The sequence below is a fragment of the Amphibalanus amphitrite genome, unplaced genomic scaffold (assembly GCF_019059575.1).
Source record: "Amphibalanus amphitrite isolate SeventyFive unplaced genomic scaffold, NRLGWU_Aamphi_draft 000585F_arrow, whole genome shotgun sequence".
NCBI classification, from domain to species: domain Eukaryota; kingdom Metazoa; phylum Arthropoda; class Thecostraca; order Balanomorpha; family Balanidae; genus Amphibalanus; species Amphibalanus amphitrite.
In genome coordinates, this window is record NW_024882079.1 from 157,231 (window position 1) to 178,625 (window position 21,395).

Consider the following 21,395-nt stretch of genomic DNA (forward strand, 5'->3'; position numbering starts at 1 on the left):
AGTCAATTGAATTCAAAAATGTTCAATATCAATATTTTCCGGGCAACAAATATTCATTGACAAATATCAGAAGGAAATTTTGTTTTTGAAATCAACAAAAAATGATTATTTACATACAAACTTCACAGAAAAGTTTTCATCACTACTCCTCTCATATCCGATTCGCTGTAGCGATCGTTGATGTAAGATTTTATGCTTGTTTATAGTGGTTATGTTGTAATTTCCGCGTGATTTTACCGCTCTATGAATAGTTTAAGATTTATCCAACATATAAATGCTTGTTTTGGTCGCCCATTCCTCCGTTCCTTGAGGAAAAGCTGGGTGTGTTGTGCGCTGTATTTGCCTGTTGTACACATAATACGCCGCTTTTATGATTTGGTCCAGTCACAGATGTGAAATCGGTTGTTTCCCCATCCATTTTTCTTGTTTTTAAACCCAAAATTTATTGTAAATGTGTAGATGAAGTCCAGTGAATATATATATAACAATTAACCTGACCGAACCTTGCCAGTACTTTAGGTCCTCGTTATTAGTAGAGCAGACGTCACACGAAGGTTTTCCAGGTATACCTATGTAAAGCTTAGGTCCTAACTACAATTGTGATGCTGTTGATACAAATAACAGCAAAAATTTTAGGTTTTAGGTTAGGTTAGGTTAGGTTGTAGTTTTGTAGGTTTCAGGTTGTAGGTAGGTCAGTAGGTGGAACTATGGTCATGAGTACCCAAATATAGGAACGTTTCCATTTTTGGAACGGAGTTCCCAAATATGGGGACGGGCGTTCCCATTTATGAGAACGGACGGCAATTTTTCGGCCGTTCGTCCACGAAAACTCACTGGCGGATCCAGGGGTTCAGCGCGGGGGGGGCATACCAGGTCACGGAGCCAAACCTAGGGTACCCCCAAATCCTGTTTTCTCATCGGATTTAGGCCACTTATTTTTCGTCATAGCCCTGACACGAGTTTTTTTTCTTAAAAAAAAAACACACACAGAAATGGTAGGACACCTGACCCCCATTGGCAGATCCAGGAGGAGGAGGCTTTTGGGACAAATACCCGGGCAGCGCCAGAAATCGACGAAAATTGGTGGGGCCGTTGGGGCGCTCAGCCCCTCAGAATGACTGGTGTATAGAGCCGACCCAGGGCCGCCGGTGTGGAACCTTAAGAGGTACTAGCGTGGGACCATCAAAGGTATCGGTGTGGGTTCCCCAGAGGCAGTGGTGTGGGGCCCTCAGAGGCACTGGTGCAGGAACCACAAAGGAGCCGGTGTGGGCCCTCTAAGGTGCTGGTGTGAGGCCCTCACATGGACGCCGTTGTGGTGCCTCAGACACTGGTGTGGCGCTAAGCCCACACCATTCACAGATGGCCATGTGTGTGGGGCCCTTGGAGTTGTTGGTGCGAAATGCGAATGCTTAATAACCCAGTAGGACCTCTCAGAGACCGACAAAGGGCCCTCAGAGGCCGGTAACAGGCCGTATGATGCCAACAATGGGCCTTCACAGGCCGGCAAGTGTCTTCAGGAGCCCTGTGGAATCCTTAGAGATCGGCATGGTACTCTCAGACGCCGGTGGGGCCCTCAGAGTCACCGGTGTAGGACCTACAGAGTTACCGGTGGCTGGCTGCCAGAGGCACTGGTGTGGGGCCCCAGAGGCGCCGGTGTGGGACCCTGAGAGTCGCCGATGTGGGCCTCAGGAGACACTGGTGTCTCAGAGGTGGCGGTGTAGGGCCCTCAGACGCGTCTGTGTGGTGCCCTCACAGTCGCCGGTGAAGACTTTCAAAGGCATCGTTGTGGGAGTCCTCACTCCTCAGAGACACATGCATGGGGGCAAGGGGTCTTCAAGAGACCAGCAAGGGCCAGCAGAGGGTTTCAGGAGCCTTGCGGGATTCTGGAGACCGGCGTGGTACTCTCAGGCGTCACTGGGAGCCCTCAGACTCACCAGTGTGGGGCCCACAGAGTGCAGGTAGGTAGCCGTCAGATGCGCCTGTGAAAGACCTTCAGAGGCGCCAGTGTGGGGCCCTCAGAGCCGCCGCCGATGTAGGGCCTTAAGAAATATTGGTGTTAGTCCCTCAGATTGGCGGTGTTGGGCCCTCACAGGCGCCGTTATGGGCCCTCAGAGACACTGGTGTGGAACTGTGGAGCCGTTCCATGCGGGTATGGGCCAGGACCCTAATTAGAGCTGACGCTTAATAGGTCAGCAAGGTCACTCAGAGGCCAGCACAGGGCCCTCAGAAGCCGGAGTGGGGCCCTTATGGAGATGTGTGATGCGTGATGTGATGTGTGATGTGACTCAGGAGCCCGTGACTCTGTGAGGTGCCCTCACGAGGCCTGCGGGCCTTATCTCAGTCGAAATAAGGCACGCTTGGACCCTGAGCGGCCAATTGGCACTGCAGGGCCTCTCGGGCCCATAGGGCACCATGCATCTAATGAGGCGGCACGCGCCCCTTGTGCCCCCCCCCCCCGGTTACGCTGCACTGGCTGCGGCCATACAGGTAAATCATATTCTAACCATCCCTATTCCCAAGCATAGGCGGCGGCCGATTCCTGCATGATTTGCGCAATATGAGTGCCATCGTTAGACAATACGGTCAAAAGGGTTGAAGCGGCATGACTCCCCTATGGTTAGAACTAAGAAGCAGCATATTTTTAGACAAAATAAAGCAATGACAACTAAATTGAGGTTACTAAAACCAGTGGCGCGGGAACCGGGACGGGGGGGGGGGGCTAGCGGGGGCTGAGCCCCCCAGCCGAAAAGCTGGGGGGCTCGTAATGTATTTGAGCCCCCCCCCCCCCCCCCAGCTGGAGGAATCGAAATCGGAAATCTACCAACATAATTTCATAGATTCATACATAGGCGCGGGAACCGGGGGAGTGGGCAGTGGGGGAAGCTTGCCCCCACAATTCTGCGGCCGTGGGGGCGGTCCACACAACTTTTCATGAGGCCAGGAACCGTTGGGCAGCTTGTCCTTCCCAAATTAGGGGTTGTGGGTCTTATAGGAAGAAAGCATGTAAGTGAAAAATCCACCTCTTTCACTGGCTCGGCAACTCATTTGACAGATTAAAACATTTACTCCAGGTTGCCAAAACGGTAGTTTCTTCACTCAGCTGAGACGGAATGCCTCACTTTTTGCATTTTTTTCGTTTTTTTTTTGTTGTTGTTGAAAAGACCAAAGTCTGAAAAATAAGTGGCCTAAAACCGGTGAGAAAACTAGATTTGGGGGTACCCTAGGTTGATCTCTATTATGGTTCAGCCCCCCCAGTCTGGAAGAAGTTCTCGCGCCGCTGACTAAAACGACTCTGATCACAAAAGTAGTTACTAGGAAGGCTTTCTAAACCATTTTTATTTAGTTCCTCGTTATAGGCGTAAGAAGTGTAAGTCTGAACGGGGGGGGGGGCATACTTGTACTGAATGCCCTCCCCAGGCTCCTGTCGGGGGGGGCATATGCCCCTAATGCCCCCCCCTGGATCCGCCAGTGCGAAAACTCAAAAGTGCACCACGTCTCAAAAAAGTGCACGCTAATTTAAGTATCTACTAAGTCTCTATAAAATTATCTTTAATCTGACCGTTGAACAAGGAAATTGACCGTCGAATGATATTTTTAATGTTTTTTTGAAATGACGGAATGGTGAAAACATGGGTTATACTACATTTAACATGCAATTTTAAGGAAAATGAAGCGTTTTTACATTTTGAGGTAAAGTATAATAATTTTCGCCTGGTTATGAAGTTTCATACTAGCGACACCAGATGCTGACATATGCAAGCGAACACGCGGACAGTCCCGAGGTAATATTGTTGACTTTTGGTGTCGGGGCGCACGACCGCGTGGAGCGTCAGTGATGTTACCGAACTACTGTTGTAAACTCAGTTTCCGTGGTTTAAAATTATTCAGCTGTATTTTATCAGCCCGTAAAGACATATTTTATTTGGATGCTAGCTGTTTAGCGTTGTTTTATAAGGAGCGTCATGAGCGTGGTTTTTGTCTTCCGTGTTTCTAAGCATGATCGTTTTGGGGGAATTTCTCTTATATAGGTCGCTCTGTGTGGCTTATTTATAATTTTTATGCTGATTTCGATCATTCCTCGTGCCCATTCTACCAGGCCTTTTGCCACTTACACTCATTATAAAAGGAAAAAATTAGCTTTTCATTGGGACTAGGTGTTTTGAGGGTGTAACATATTCAGCGTTCCCATTTTTGGATACTTCCTTGTGCTCGTCAACTATCGGTGATAAACAGACAGGTGCTTGACATGTCTCCACCCTCGGCGCGGACGGTGGCTATAGGTATGGAAGACCTTGTTGAACATCGCTGAGCGTTGTGAATTACGTAATCCTGCAGAGGGGGGCGTGCCCGCTGCGAGATCGACGGAAATAAAAGCGCAGAAGACCGGGCGAAACATGCGACGGTCTTGCCGGAAAGGTCATCTGATGATTGTTGTGTTAACAATGATTTGCGGCGTTGGACGTGATGCTTGTTAATGAAAAGAGCCCCTGAAAGGCGTCAGTGAAATCGTTCCCAATATTGGGTACGCCGTTCCCATAATAAGGAACGCTTGCAGCGCCAGTGTACGAGAGCGTTCCCAAATTTGGGCTCGCGGCCCGGATGATGGACTGCTTTAGAAATAGGGGAACGATTTGAAAACACGATGGGCCTTACAATATTTAACTCTTTCCCTACAATATTGAGACAAATATCAGGCGGTTCACGATCGTTTTATATTTTTTGGACGTCATTTAACTGTTCTTTTTCTTGTTTTGAATAATGCCTACATGGCGTTCCCATATTTGGGTTTATCGTTCCCAAACATGGGAACGAAAATGCGTTCCCGAAAATCGGTACGCTTGACCATAGTTCCGCCTACTGAGGTAGGTTTTAGGTTGTTAGGTTGTAGGTTTGTAGGATGGTAGGTTATAGGGGTATATGTCAAGTTAAGGTCCTAACCACAATTGTGACACTGTTGATACAAATATGAAACAGCAAAAATTTTAGGTTTTAGGTTAGGTTAGGTTGTAGGTTTGTAGGTTTTAGGTTGTAGGTAGGTAGGTTTGTAGGTTAGGTTAGGTTAGGGTAGGTTTGTAGGTTGTAGGTTGGTAGGTTATAGGTAAGTAGGTAAGGTTAGGTCAGGTTTGATTATGTTTTTTCTTTTATTTGCGAGACAAATGAGTATCATTTTTGGATTCAGGATGTCAAATAATGTAAGAATATGAAAAATTTATCAATGAAATCTTCTTAGGACTTAAACTTGACATTTACCAGTTATAGGTAAGTTGGTAAGGTTAGGTCAGGTTTGATCATGTTTTTTTCTTTTATTTGCGAGACATATGAGTATCATTTTTGGATTCAGGATGTCAAATAATGTAAAAATATGAAAAATTTATCAATGAAGTCTGCTGAGGACTTAATCTTGACATTTACCGGTTTTCCAACCAAGGAGAGGCGTTATGCCTGGAGGTACTTCTTTCTAACAAAACCTTAACAAACCTAACCTACAACCTACAACCTTAAAGCCTACAACCTACAAACCTACCCTGCAACCTACAAACCTACAGCGCCTCTCCTTGATTGGAAAACCTTTGTGTGACGTCTGTTCTACTAATGCCAGGTCCTCTATATCCAATTTACTTTTGGCGTGATTCCAGTTAGGCAAGCTAGACTTCTGGAATCAAAATATGGAGGCATCAATAATTTGATTCTGGTGGGAGGAGCTATGACAAAATATGGGCATGGAATCAATTTTTTGATTCATTTGGGTACACTTTTAAATTCAAATGTATCGTTACGGTTGAAAAAAGGTCCATGATGGTGAGATTTTTCTTTAGGTAGAAAAATGTGGTAGGTATGCTTAAAGTGTTCCCTCAAAATTAAGAAATTGTCACTTTGGCCTTGTGAATGGGAAAAAAGACAGAGCCACTGTCCATCACATAAAAGCTGTTTTTGGAAAATCACACTATGTTATTTTTGTATCATGAATTGCATACCGTAAAACGGGGTGTTAAGGGACAGTTTTGAGGTGTTTTGTTATATAACTCAAGAAGGGTTGGAGATAGAAGCATCAAATTGTCTGCATTATATGTGGAATTTGGTGCTTTACATGCCTGCCACATTTAAGTTTTTAAGATTTATACCTGCATATTATTTTTTATTATTTTTCATCACTGTCCCTTAGCACCCCAATGTGGGGTGTTAAGGGACACCTATATTATTCCAAGAAATGGTCATCAAATGCCCACAATTCGGGTGTGGAAGGGCACACAATTTATTTATTGAAATGTTTTGCATATTCTGTCACAAAACAAGTCAGGTTCATTCACCACTAATGACCTTTTTAGCCAATTACGTGTAATGCAGTTTACGCTTGTGGAAAATGTGCTAATTATAAGGTAAACAGAACCAAAAAGTAATCTTCTGTCATCAATAAAAACCCATGTTGAAGCTGTTGTGTCGTGAGATTTGTCCGTGCTACTTCATAGCTGAGACTTTATCTTGGGTTAGAGCTTGTATTGCGCAGTCAGTCGCACTACGTCGGACACACAACCTTCACAACAACCAGCCATATATGGGCAACAGAGAGGCCCCGTGAAAAAGGAAGACAACTGACACGTCCTCTAAAACACTGCAATAGCTAAAGTCCTGCCGACCAGCTTGGTCAAGGCAAATACACAACACTCCTCCCCACTAAATTAAGCTCCAGCTTTTGAAATCACACGAAACCAATTTTTAGAAGCCAGCACACAGATCACATACATACATCTACATAAGCTTCGGCTACAGGTTGAGGCGTTTCACTGGTACCCGTGTCCGGGTGGAGCGCCTCAGCACCACTTCAGGCTCCGGCGCCGGCTGTCGGGTTGATAGCGGCGCTGGACGTCTGGGCGAGTCAGCGGCCTGTTCAGCAGCAGCTCCTTCGCGCACGGGCGTCGGCTCGCGTGCTGGTTCTTGTTGAGCTTCCGGGGGAGATGACAATGGTTCCTGCTCTGCAGACAGCGACTCAGGGCGGGCCGTCTCAGGAACAACGATTTCCCGTCGGATGCCTTCGTCGTCGTCTTCTTGCATAGCCGGACGCGGATGACGAGGAGACGCCATTGGGATTTTCAGCAACTGGTCGATGTGGCGCTTCCAGACCTGGTCATGTACCTGAATCAGGTAGTGCTTGGTCCCTACCACATCCATCACCTCTCCCTCTGCCCATTTTCCGCGACCGCGGTAGTCTCGGGCGAGGATCGCGTCACCGATGGCAACCTGTCGAGGTTGACCATGACGTCGCTCGACTTGCGTTTGTTGCTTGTCCTGGATTTGAGAGGTTAGATCAGGCTTCAGAAGATCTAGCCTCGTACGTAGCTGTCGTCCCAACATCAGTTCGGAGGGCGTTCTTCCTGTAGTAGCCTGTGGAGTGTTTCGATACGCCATCAGGAAGTTTGGCAGGTTCATCTTCTTTCCACTTGTGGCCTTCAGGTAGCCCTTGAGACAGCCAACAGCTCGCTCTGCTGCTCCGTTCGTTGCGGGTTTGAACGGTGCGGTTCGGACATGCCGAATTCCATTCCGCTTCAAGAATCCTTCGAATTCCTTGCTCACGAGTTGCGGTCCATTGTCTGTGACGATTTGGTGAGGTAGGCCAAACCGTGCAAACACATTCAGGAGATACTCGATAGTCTTTTCTGATGTGATGTGCTTCATTGGAGCGATTTCCATCCACTTCGAGAAACTGTCGATGAGGACAACGTACAGCTTCCCATCAACTGGGCCAGCGAAATCCAGATGGATTCGCTGCCACGGACCCTTTGCAAACTCCCATGGATGCAGGTCCGTACATGGTGGTTCAGCTCTCTTTTGCCAGCATCCTTGGCATCTTCGCACTTCTGCTTCAACTTCTTTGTCCATGTTTGGCCACCAGACGTGCATCCTGGCCAGCTGCTTCATTCTGACCATTCCTTGATGACCTTCATGTAGTTCTTCAAGAACTCTTTCCCTCAGATTCGGTGGAACTACCACTCGACAGCCCCACATTAGGCATCCTTGCTCCACCGTCAGCTCTGTTTGTCTGACCTTGAACGCATGTAGAGCTTCTCCGACTTTGTCTGGCCATCCCTTGTTTACGAAGTTGACCACTTTTGCGAGCAGCGGGTCTCTTGTCGTCTCACGCTGGATCGCTGCAGCAGTGACTGGGTTGAGAGAACTCAACTGGCCAATCAGGCACACGGTGCATTCATCTTCTGGTGCACTTGAATTCATCACGGAGGTTCCTTTTGGTAGACGCGATAGCCAGTCTGCTACCGGTATCTGTTCAGACCTCCTGACTTCCACGGTGAAGTCGTACTCTGCCATTTTCATTGTCCATCTCTGAATTCGGCTTGCTGCTAACGTTGGCAGTGGCGTTTTGGGACCGATCGCCTGAGCCAGTGGCTTGTTATCGGTCACGAGTTTGAAGTGACGTCCGTACAGAAACTGCTTCAGCCTTTCGAATGCCCAAACGATGCAGAGTCCTTCTTTTTCGATTTGTGAGTACTTCTTTTCATGTTCACTGAGTGATCTCGACACGTACAGCACAGGTCTTTCGGGAACACCCTGCACCAGGACTGCCCCCAGACCATGTGGACTGGCATCGGTGATGACAGTCACCTGTTCCTTCACGTCAAAGTGTCGGAGCACTTCAGCAGATGCCAGGCGGGCTTTGATTCTCGTGAAACTTTCTTCACATTCCTTTGACCACTTCCATTCTTTGTCCTTCTTCAGGAGTTCATTTAGTGGTTTCGCCATCTTCGACAGATTTTCCAGGAACTTGCTGTAAAACGTTACAGCTCCCAAGAACTCACGTAGTTCTCTTTGATTTGTTGGCGCGTTTGCCTCCAGCACCGGCTTCACTCGCTCGGGATCAGGTCGGATTCCGTTTGCACCCAATCGCACTCCCAGATAGCGAACTTCCTTCGCCATGAACTGACACTTTTCCTTCTTGAGGCGCAGACCGTTTGTTTTCAGGATCTGCAGCACTTCATCCAGCCGCTTCAAGGCTTCTTCTTCAGTTTTTCCTGTGATGAGGATGTCGTCCAGCAAACATATGACACCTGGTACTTTCTTCAAGATTCGGTCCATCGCTCTCTGAAAGAGCATTGGAGCTGACGCGACTCCATAGGGGAGCCTCAGCATCCGTTTCAGTCCGAACGGCGTGTTCAGGTAGCACAGTTCCTGACTTTCTTTTGACAACTTCATTTGCAGATAGGCTTGCGACAGATCCACCACAGATACGAACTTCGCAGGTCCGATGGTTGCCAGCAAGTCTTCGGTCTTCGGCAGAGGATGCACCGGTACGTTCAGGTACTGGTTCAGCGTCACTTTGAAGTCGCCACAGAGGCGTACGCTTCCATCTGGTTTGGGCACCACAACCAGTGGTGTTGCCCACTTCGGCGTTGGCTCATCATCTCGGAGATCTTCGATTACTCCCAGCGTCTTCCATCTTTCCAACTCCTTTTCCACTGCATCAGTCAGACTGTAAGGTACTGACCTTGCTGGTTTGAAGACGGGCTCTGCGTCTTTCTTCAGTTCCAGATCAGCTTCCTGACCACTCATTGTTCCCAGTTCATCACTGAAGAGTTCTTCATGTTCCTTCAGCACTTCACTCAGCTTCTTCATATTCTTTTGTGGTTCACGTTTTTCTTTCACTTGACCAACCAGACTTGACCAGTTCAGCTTGATTTCATGCAGCCAGTTCCTTCCGAGGAGGCATGGACCATTTCCTCCCACTACATATACTGGCAGTTTCTTCATTTGACCTTCATACTGCACAACCACTTCTGTCATTCCTCTGACAGATATTTCATGTCCTGTGTACGATGTGAGCTTACATCTGGTATTCTTCAAGTTGAGGCCTTCAGCCTGCGCTTCTGGAATCATGGTTACCGGACAGCCAGTGTCCACAATGAACGTGACGTTCTTCTCGTTGACAGCCATGTTCACTTTGATGGCTTCCTTCCCTTTTGATGTGCTTTGGTACACACACAGATTTTCTTCAACTTCATTATCTTGGTCTTCTTTTTCCACATTCAGCGTTTTTCCATTTCTGCACGCGGCTTCCAGATGTCCTTGTTTCCCACAGTTGTGGCATCTGACGTGGGGTGGTACCCTGCAGAACTTGATCAGGTGGTTCGTTTTCCCACACCTGAAGCAATGTCTCCTTTCAGTTTTCTCCAACTTCCACTTCCTGTTTTCTTCATTGTTTTCATTTTCCCATGTCTTCCCTTGACCATTTTCATTTTTCCATGTCCTCTTATCTTCATGGCTCTTTCTTTCATTTACATTCCATGGTTTCCTTCTTTCCATCAGTGATTCATTTCTTTCTTTGTTATGCCACTTCACCTTGTTCACTGCTTCTTCTTCTGCACTTTTTCCCATTCTTCTTACTTGTTCATTCACTGTTGCGTCAGTTGACCATATCATAATGGCACGCGATAGGGTCAGCACTCTTTCCTTGAGCATTGACTCCTTGACCTTGGAGGATGGGCACGTTGCTAAGAGCTTGTCCCTGATCAGATTGTCCATTTCCGAAGCTTCAAAATTGCATTTTCTTGCTTGCGTTTTCAGTTTGGCTACGTACTCCTCTACCCTACCTCCTTCATATTGCATCATGTTGAAGACATGACGCTCCACCACCGTGTTCACTTGAGGCTTGAAATGCTTTTCCAATTGTGCTCTCAGTTTGACGTATGGGTCGGTTACATCAGCTATATCAGGCAGCGTATCAACAATTTCTTGTACATCCGGGCCAAGAAGATGCAGCACGATGTTCACTTTTTGAGCAGATGATTCAATATTTTGAGCACCCATGTAAATTTCAACTGATTTGATCCATTTACCAAAATCCTCACCTTTTTGCATTCCCGGTGGCGGTGGCAGACTCGTAGCCATTTTAATTTCTTTTTGAGAGTTCAAATACGGAATTTAACCACTTTCACTTGTTTTTCTGGTTTCTTTTTCACTTTCTTTCCTTTTTAACAACTCCTTATATCTTCATTTGCATCGTAATTCAGCTTTTCTTTCCTTGCGACAATTGTTGCGCACTTGTGACATTCCTTTAATCTCCTTTTAGCTCTTATTCATTTTATCTCAGCTTGATCTCACTTTTTGATTTGTTTATCTCATCCTTGTCGCCAATTTTGTTGTGTCGTGAGATTTGTCCGTGCTACTTCATAGCTGAGACTTTATCTTGGGTTAGAGCTTGTATTGCGCAGTCAGTCGCACTACGTCGGACACACAACCTTCACAACAACCAGCCATATATGGGCAACAGAGAGGCCCCGTGAAAAAGGAAGACAACTGACACGTCCTCTAAAACACTGCAATAGCTAAAGTCCTGCCGACCAGCTTGGTCAAGGCAAATACACAACAGAAGCTTGTCACTTGTCATTATGTTGCCCTCTTTGTTTTAGCCTTTTTATGATGACATCACAATTACTTACATCAGTCTCCATTGACCCATCATTGTAAAAGGGAGTGTTGAGATGTTTTGTTACATAACTTTAGATGTGTTACAGATAAAAGCATGAACTTGCCAGCATTTTATGTGGAATTTGGTGTTTTCCATGCCTACTTAATTAAATTATATTTAGATATTATTTTTTTATTTTTTCTTCCCTGTTCCTTAGCACCCCACATCCACCTCAAAATATGCATGTATCCGGAAAAGAGGAAGGGGATGATGAATGAATGGGTGGATTTGCACAAGTTTTTCAGGAAACATGTGCAATACATGTGACAATACACCTATGCATTCATTTTCCCTGTACACCCACTAGTTTATGTGGTACACACAGAGTTTTGGAGATGTTTCAATTTTGTGAAAATGTAGCATGATTTTCAAATCCATTTTTGAACCAAATCACTTGCATGAAAAATCATACCATTTTCTCCTATGGTCAAGAGCAAAACAGTGTCAACTACCACACTGAAGTTTTTATTGAACCTTCTCAAATTAGGAAGTTAATATGACTCAAAGTTTTTCCCATGCAACTGTCCCTTAACACCCCACTGTCCCTTAACACCCCATTTTACGGTACCTAACAAGTAATATTTGTGTAAAATGGCAAAATGAAATTTTTAAACCCCTTATTTTCATTATTGAAGTGCTTTTATGCTTATCATATGTTTTTTACCTGTTGCTTCAGTTTTTGTATTCTTTACATTTAAAAATTGTGAATTGTTATCAAATGTTCTGAAGGTAAAGTACAACAACACTATAGGTATCTGTTGTGGTGCTGAGGATGCCACTAAATGAGAATGATTGTCCAAAAATGGAAGAATGTGTAAAATTTACCTTTTTCTCTTGTAGGTACTTGTGATGTGGAGGAACAAATGTTGTAGTAGAATTACTCAAGTTACATACCTACCTTTGTTGGTAGTCCTTGACTGAAGCTGCTTCTCTCCCTCTGCACATCAAATGCCAGAGAAGCCTGTTTCATTGTCATCAATTGTGATCACTGGTGAAGTGTCTGTTGTTGACCCATTCCACAAACAGATCAGCAAGCCATTGTGCAGTACAAATTGGGTTGACTGATCTCCCTGCAGCCTGCTCTGATTCTGACTGCGTGTCCTCCCTCCCGGCAGATACCTGTTGCCAAGATGCAGCTGTTTGTTCGCGGCCAGGAGCCGCACGTGGTCGATGTGACCGGCGAGGAGACGGTGGGTCAGCTGCGCGCCCAGCTGTGCGCCCTCGAGGGCCTGGCTGCCGACGAGGCGCGCCTCTCGGTGGGCGGCGTGGCGCTCGCCGATGACGTGCTCGTCAACTCGATCCAGGCTGAGGTCGAGCTGGATGTCGGCCTCCTCGGAGGTGAGTGGCGTGCCGCCGCCGTGTGGGACGGGAGACGCCGGCTGGGAGTGGCCGCGGCAGGAGAGTAGCTGGAGTAGTCGGCTAGCACTGGCTTTCAGTAGTGCTTGCAGCTTGTGTAGGATGGATCAGTACAAAGGGAAGAGATGAGTTAGTATGGTTGGCTCATTGCTGTGATCTTAAGTCCATTACCTAGCCACTGTATCGAGAGGCTTATACCTAGTAGTCTACTCCAAGAAAACTACGAGTCTCTAACACCACTTGCAGGTAGTCAATCACTTAACACTGTCACATGTCTACCTTTTCCCAGGCTTTGTCATTCCCCTTGAAAGGCTTGTAGTTGCTTTAGTTTAAGAATTATGGTTTTACCATAATGAGGATGCAAACAACAAGGGGGAGACCCTTTAACTTTTACACATTTTTGAATGAAAATGAAGTAGACGCAAAAGTTACCACCAACATTTAACCATGTTTGGCTACAAGCTAGTAACTCCACAACCTCTCATAATCCACAAGCCACTCATCCAATATAACCGCTTCTAGCTGAGAGAGTTGCATGTGTCCCCAACGTTTGCAGACTGCTTCATCCCAGACATCAACGACGTGCGTACTGCGTATGTAGTGATTCCTTTTCTTGAGGATGAGATGATCCCTACATCTATCACTGATACACTGCAGAATATGCCGTTGGGTAGGCTATTGAGTTCAAGTGACTTGGCAGTTACATGTATTTGCCTAGAAATACGCCTCTCTTTCGATGAAGTCCGCCTTATCTGTGGACGTATTCCTTGGACTCCCCTGTTAAATTGTATTGATTTTCTATACCTTTCTTCGGAGGAACTTGACATTGTTTTCACTCGCATGTCCTTCTTGGATAATTCGGTCGCCTCGCTCAGGTTCCTGACGACAATTTGATGTTTTGCTCACAATCGCCCAATCTTACCAACGCCGTAACCAGGGTTTGGCAACACTGGCCAGAGTTTACGGCACTGATATCAAAGATATCCTTATTTACATCCAGCTAATCTTGTCCAATGATTTTGATAGCGTGAATGATCATGAATGTTACCTGAAAGAAAGAATAAATGAATGCTGAATAGTTCTGAATGTTACCAAATGTCGTGAATGCGCATTCACGGCATTTGGTAAGATTGGGCCCAGGAGCGTCTAAGGACCGTCCTTATTGTAATACTCTGCGTCGCTGAGAAAGCGGATGCTACTTACGCCCGCTTCTTTTCACTGACTGGCAACCAACCACAGTGCGTAGGTGGCCCATTTAGCAAGCGCTGTTGCAAAGCGTCCAAAACTGAAGACGCATCCACATGGACCCGTATCATAAACTAAGATAAGATCTTTCAGGTCCTTTCTATATCAGCTACATTTAGCCTTTGTTGATTGAATTTAGGACGCTCAGTTGCCGGCACTGATACGCGGAAAATTATTTGGATTTTAAGAATATTTCCAATACCGACCCACATGATAGCCGTTATGTTAAATTCAAGTATAGAATATGATCAGGATAAGGCATACGAGATGTTAGAAAATAATAATTCAGTGCGTTTGTTGAGGAGCGCAGCATTGTCTCTTCAGTCTTATGTATCTGCTTTGCTTATCTCCTCGCTTCCTCTCCTTGCTGTCATTTTACGTCTGTCTTCTGTCGTTCTGTGCTCTCTCGCCCGCAATTCTGCGCCGTCTTGCTCGCCGCTGTGTAGCTATGCCGTAGTGTGACCCGCTCCGCCCGTCCCTCCCCTCCAGGCAAGGTGCACGGCTCGCTGGCCCGTGCCGGCAAGGTCAAGGGTCAGACGCCCAAGGTGGAGAAGCAGGAGAAGCGCAAGAAGAAGACGGGCCGCGCCAAGCGGCGCATCCAGTACCGGCGCCGCTTCGTGACCGTGGTGCAGACCTTCGGCAAGAAGAAGGGCCCCAACGCCAACTCGTAATCATATACAATACACCTGCCGATACGCCGCGACCTGAGCGTCTGTGGACTGGAGGAGAGAGGAGCGGAGACTGGAGGGAGAGGAGTGGAGGAAGGAAGAGGACTCGTGGTTGGGGAGGCGGAACAGAACAGTGACCTGACTATGGGGGGGGGGGGAGAGAACTGAATCCAGTGGCAAGGGAGAGAGGGGTAGGATTTCACAGTCTGACGCGACTGGGGCAGTGGAATCACTGGCCTGGCCTGATGGCTGGAGAGTTCAAAGTCTCCATTTGGCCGGGTGAGAGGAAAGACGAGATGCGTGGCAACCTGAACGGACTCAGATTGAGAAGTCCAAGGGAAATTCAAGTATCACTGAATATCGTCTAGAAATAATAACATTATCCGATTGTGTCGCACAATTGCTGACTCCTTCTTTACATAAGACGTATGCGGGTTTTACTTCTTAATTTGATTCTGATGTTCAATATGAACCAGTTAGAAATGGGCGCGATATAGCCTCGTTGCTGATGCAGCCTGTCACCAAATCGTCTTCATTCAATAATCAATACCAAGGATTCGTTCGTTACACATTACACAATCATGGATCTGGGTGAAACACATCTGTGAGCTTCATGGTTTTGTTCAACATCTTGTCTGCGTTTTGTTCCGTCGCATTTTGGTGAATCAGACCGCACAGGTTCGTAGGTCGGTATGGTAGGAGCGGGTGAGATGAGGGCTGCATCCACCACAGTACGCCGCCATGGCTCGATCCGTCTACTAAAGGCCACGAGACGGTCATTCCTGTGAAAATTTCGCTCCTATTGACCGCGGTTATTGGTGGCGGTCCATCCCGCACAGATTGGGAAGGGGATGGTTATTCATGAGAGTAGAAAAGGACTTTGAACAGAGCTGAAATGATGGTGACATGCCATCAGATAGCAATAGATTCTATCGCGACGAGTCAAGGGTCTAGGGATGCTCTCATTTTCATCGCTATCTAGAATCGATACCAACCAGAACGTTTCGTAAAGCGATGCATGCACCACTATGGCGACATAGTAGGAACTAGGCGATGAGGGCAATAGGATCCCATGCTTGTTTATTGTTGATGCCTGAAAACATTAATTGATCATGTTGGGAATGGAGCGCATCAGGCCCTGGCCGACGAAAGCGTCATCTGGGCTGGTGTGCTTCACCGACTACCCGACAGGTGGCACTACTGCCGCTGACAGTTCCCCGCTTGCCGTTCCGAACGCTTGGAGCCGCTGTCCAAGGAATAATTCCATGGATTGACAAGGGTATCTGTTCTGAAAGTGCGACTCTCCGTTCTTGGTTTTCATTGCATGTGCCCATTTCTTCTGACGTCAGACGTCCAAAAGAAGAATTTGCGAGCATTGCCTAATAGGAAAAAGATGGGCTGTCTGGCGCCCATAGCACTCACTCATGTAAAAGATGCATGCTTTGCTATGCTTCATCAGATCAGCTCAAATGCGTACCTTCTTATACCGGGTGTGGACGGGCGTTGGGAAATGCTGGAGCTCACGGACAACACGTTACATAACCCCTGGGATTTCTGGAACCATTATCACGCGTTGGGTGACGCTAATAACCTGTTCCTTACGGTCCCACCCAGCTGTCCGTCTGGGTGTCAGAATTCCCAGCTGTTTTCATGGGCGATTCTGATGCTGCGAATGCCGGTATACCAAATGAACTAAAGTTTATTGTCAATAAATACAAACTTAATGCAAATTTGAACTATTCAAAGGACTCGCCAAATAAGCTTCAGCTCATAGTTTGTATAAAAATAAATTGAGGAATAATTCTCTTGGTATTTGCAAAGCACACATACGGGGATTTCCAACCTGCGAAAACTCATCTTTATCGAGAATGGTCTCCGGTTTTTTAGCCATGGGTAAGTCTGGGAAAGTATAACTGACCTGCACCGTTTTCGGACGAAAGTCATGCTGTGCTTTTTTAAACGTCCTTAGAAGGGCCCCTAAACATTGAATGCCTCTTCTACTTGAAATATGCACCCGTGACTTCACCTCTTACCACTGAGGTCATAGTCTTGGGTCGTGAAAGGTCACCAGTAGTTTTTTCGGCATAAACTTTGGTAGAGAAATGCTAGAGCGACGTTGACACCAGAGTTCCTAACGCAATGCACATTACCATGGCTTTGTTTGGATACGGTTTCCGTCATGTAACTATGACGTCCAATGTTGGTGTGTCGTGTTGGGAGATAGTTGTGATTCTTGATGTGGTCAGGAGAACGGATGTACGCCGTTTTGCATGATGCTACTCAGGCAACTCAGCGCTCACTAGCCGGGTGTGTCCCACAAACACGACGGTATAAATCGTTATCGTTCGCGCCGGAAAGGGCGCCCATTCCATGTTAATCCCCCAGTTTTGGCACTCGACCACGACAGCGGCTCCTACCGTGCCTCATCGAATCTTCTCTCCGTTATTCGCGGCATTCATCTCCTTTGTGAATGCGTGATGCTGGGCGGCGCTTCGGGCTTCCTTCAGACACTAGTTCAGGGCCTGTCTTCCGTATCAGACCTGCGCGTCGGAAGCGTGACATGGCGCCGGCACTGTCTCCGCCACTCTGACGTCACGTGGAAGGGTGCGTGATAGCACCATCCGGTCGGCTGGAAGTGTAGATAACTGAGCAAGTCTTTCCAGTCAGAGGATACTGCACGCTATGGTCGGCTGGGCGTTCGATGATCGTAATGAGCTATGTGCATAAACATATTGCATGTATTTTAGCTGCACCGCTCGATCGTGACGATGATGGTTTGATTGTGCGATTGACCCCATACCGGCATTGTTTGGGACTAGGTCGGGGAAACTTTCCTCACATTTAAGTGTTATTTTTAGTTCGTGGTTCTTCGATCATCAATAAGCCCAACTCGTGTAGCCGGGTTTTGTGTATCCATGACGACCCTTTCGGCAAAAATGCTGTATTTTACGGTTCACCATAGTCTACAAGCAGATTTTGTGTTTCTGTTGTCGCAATCTGCACTAAGTGCTGCATCTGTAGTGCGATCATGCACCCTGCTCATAACCACATAGTGTTTCACACGGCCTTAGCATATGCAAATGGCGCAAATGGCTGGCTAATGCTGAAATAATAAAGGCGGACTGAGTTGGCCGTATCCCCGCACCAAGCCGTGCGCTGTTGATGAGAGCGATTACACCGGAATGATGACGGCGACGGGTGAAGCTGCCACTGCCGCGGGGAAAGAGCCTGCCGGCTGTCCCGTTAGGACCTCTCCCAACACAAAGCCCGTCGCCCTGGGTGCCTATCTGTGTATCTCCTCCACCTGCGCTGGGGAGAGAGGACTGAGGAGTCCGGTGCACTGACTACTGACCGGTCAGAACTCGGTCCGGCGGGCTGTTAAGAGCCGTTTGCGCGATTGGATTAGTGACATTGGTACATACGTTCCAAGGAAAAGGCATCCGGTTAGTCACGGCGATCTTCTGCATGGTTGAGACGCAGTCGGCACTGGTCTGTCTATCGGGTGTAAAGTCTTTTCCATTATCTTGTCGCGATATTGAGATCTCCGTGCCTCGATTCACCTTGTTTTATTCATAATGATCTCAAGCTTTCTGGGATATTCAGAGGTCTCTGTGTACTTATCTCCAGTTTTGTTCAGCAGACGGCTAGATATGAAGATGGCTCATTCAAACCAATTCGTTGGTCCGCGAGTTGGACGGCGATGAGGGCGTAGCCTTGCTGCGTTTCATCACCGACGTCTTTCTACAATTACTGGTACGCTGGCTGCAGATACTGGTGCAGCTGTGTTTCTCCCGTTATCCAGCCCGATGCCCCATTAATCTTCTGTGTGAAATTGAGGCGGACACACGAGAATAAACGTCTACGCTCGTTCGCTTTGTGGAAAATTAGTAATTAACTGGAATGTTTTGTTTGACGGTACAGCTCGCCAGTAACAGGCACTGGTGTCTGCTCCAAATTACACTATGCATCGGTAATAAATCACGCTAGGTCATAAAGTACACAGGACCAGGGAGATGGGCGCCGATTCAGTGAAAAGAAACGCCGTGTAATCGATGGTGGGCCGTCCCGGTTATTAATGACTTCGGCCCGCCTCCACCGTTCAGTCTCGGCTTCAGACGAGTGTAGCCGTCCATTCTATCCTCTGGCCTCACACCGAGCTACTTGCTCATGCTGTAGCTTCTCAATGCAGCTGACCAGTCTGATATTACACCGATTCTAGCCGCCCAGTCTCTGATTTTACGTCGGATGCAGCCGATCTATAGCTCCTCTGCGAGTCCGAAAACCGAGATTCTCTGATCTTGCACTGCCCAAAGCCTCCCAGCGCAGTGTGACCGCACAACGGCTGTAGCCGCTCAGTCTCGCCGTAAAAGGAACTTAGCCGTCCTGCATGTCGGTCGTTGTGGTATTCGTCGACTTATGTAGGTCGGTGATGTGATGACTCGCACAAAAGTGTATAGCCAGACCGGGCGACAGTCCATTATTATTGCTGATTGCCCGGGGCTGTGCTCTGAATCGGTTGCCGATTGAAATATCAGATGCTGATCGCCGCTAGTGGTAGATAAATGGCGTAGCTACTGCAGAGAGGGAGGAGAGAGAGAGAGAGAGAGAGAGAGAGAGAGAGAGAGAGAGAGAGAGAGAGAGAGAGAGAGAGAGCGAGCGAGAGAGAGAGAGAGAGAGAGAGAGAGAGAGAGAGAGAGAGAGAGAGAGAGAGAGAGAGAGAGAGAGAGAGAGAGAGAGAGAGAGAGACGTGGTGAATGAGATTACGCTGTGTAATATTGGCCGCGGGGTGGCGTTCTTTTTGTTCGCCAGAGATAGCTCGGAGTGTCGATCGGCTCTGTTTTGTGATGCAAATTACTGTGGACACGGGCTGCGTGATGGGAATGCCTCTAGAACAAAACATCTCGCTCCCGACATTGTCCATATTCGGCTGTCACTCGTGGCGCTGCTGTATTGTGTTTTCCCGTGGCGTGAGTAAAATCGTAACGATTCAGATTATGTAATAATAGACATTGTGTGCTTTTTAATCCAGTCAGTCTCTTACCTATTGGTCTTCGTGCACTCGTTCGATACAAATGAATGGCGATATTTTTAAGAAACGAAACTGTCGCCCACTCATTCATCTAAAAATTGATCGATCAGTCGCTTCGCGAATTCCACTGTTATAGAAAAGACGCCGGAACAATGAACAGCTGAAACGGTGGCAGGTCGGTCAATGTCAGATAATGAGGTCACTGACGGTGACTGCCAGCCAATCGTCTGAGTGAAGCTGGGTCTATACCAGCTAACGAGATAGGGAACTGATACACCCGGGCGGGGCTGGATTTGGGAGCGGCATGAACCCAGGCTTTATGGCATAGACAGGCGGTAACGAACCTGTTTGCTTCGCTGTCGATGTGAGAGGTGTTCACTGAGAGGAGAGGTCGCGTTAGGTATGGGGCCGGCGTGACAATTACGGAATTTCACCGCCGCTAGAGCGCCCGTATTCGTCACGACTTTGGCTGATTTAGCGGCTGAAGTTTGGGTTAGATTGATATTACAGGTGAAATTACGTCACGGCGCACCCCATGCTGATTAGTGATCACCGCGTATCATTTTGATGTGGGCGTGGTAATCAATGTTCAGAGTGCCGAGATTGTATGCAGGCAACACCGGGAACAGAAGAGACTGATGACTATTGGTATTTGATAACAGTGATATAAGCAGCTACATAATGTAGTTTTCATACGTAGGTGTCGTAATTAATGTCGTTTTGAACGGCATGAAATTATCCCTGTTTTTTTTTCTCTCACATTCTAGATTAATGGTAGATGATAATTTATTACACAGTGAACGTGGCAACTGGCATGAGTTCTCGCCGTCTATGTTTTGCGCGTCCGATGTTCAAGAATTACCTTGATAATCTCAGCGGAACGTGCCGTCTAAACTCTGACCAATTCGTCCGTTTGAACACAGGCCAGTACCGTGCGTGTCGGCCGTGTGCCGAGCGCCGCGGCAGGTGCGTCTGAGCGTCTCGCCGGCCCGGCCGTCCGAGTAAAGTAATCTTGGCCGTCGGCACCCCACGGTGACTGTGTGTTCTGGCAGACACCGGTCGGCGCGCCACCGATACCTCATCTCCCGACACACACAGAGGTGGTGGCAACTGGCCGGGGCGCCGGCTCCAGTCATAGTTCGTTTTGGCCGTATTCTCTGCGAGCTGCGAAAAGCGCAGAGGCGGCGCTCCCCGATCTGACCCGACCTGACCTGACCTGACCAGGCAGTCCGCGCCCAGCGCACCAGTCATTATCACCGGCTGCACTCGAGCTCATTTGCATATGAACGGTTTTGATCGATGAAGAACAGCTGAGTGGAGCGGCCAATATTCATCGCCATGAGCATCTGTCGATCTCAACTGCCGATAGAGCGGTCGGCGCGTCCTGCGTCAATACGTTATGATTGGAGCGGTGGGATGGATGGGGTGGCGCCGGTCTGCTCTTGGGATGTTGAACATAGGAATGGGAGTCGTCCAAGGAGTGGGAGATGAACCGGTCCCGACCAGCTGATTGGTGCGGTTGATTGTTGAGGTGTACTGTGAGGCACTATAATGCTTACCTGCGGGACTACCTTTCATGTCACAAAATAAAGTCGACCCGTGCTTGCAGTCTTCTGTAAAGTTA

At 47.6% G+C, this 21,395-nt stretch overlaps 1 protein-coding gene across 2 annotated transcripts; it reads left to right on the forward strand.

Moving 5' to 3' along the window:
• Positions 1 to 130: 130 nt before the first annotated feature.
• On the forward strand, positions 131 to 14,777 carry LOC122394329 (ubiquitin-like protein FUBI). 2 transcript variants are annotated; one of them, XM_043391116.1, is made up of 3 exons: positions 131 to 182; positions 12,589 to 12,811; positions 14,564 to 14,777. In XM_043391116.1, exons 2-3 carry the CDS (start codon positions 12,604 to 12,606, stop codon positions 14,743 to 14,745), a joined length of 390 nt encoding a protein of 129 aa, XP_043247051.1. In that variant the 5' UTR covers positions 131 to 182; positions 12,589 to 12,603; the 3' UTR covers positions 14,746 to 14,777. The 2 variants fall into 2 exon arrangements, with proteins under 2 accessions (XP_043247051.1, XP_043247053.1); XM_043391118.1 differs by having other exon boundaries at positions 180 to 321.
• Positions 14,778 to 21,395: the final 6,618 nt, after the last annotated feature.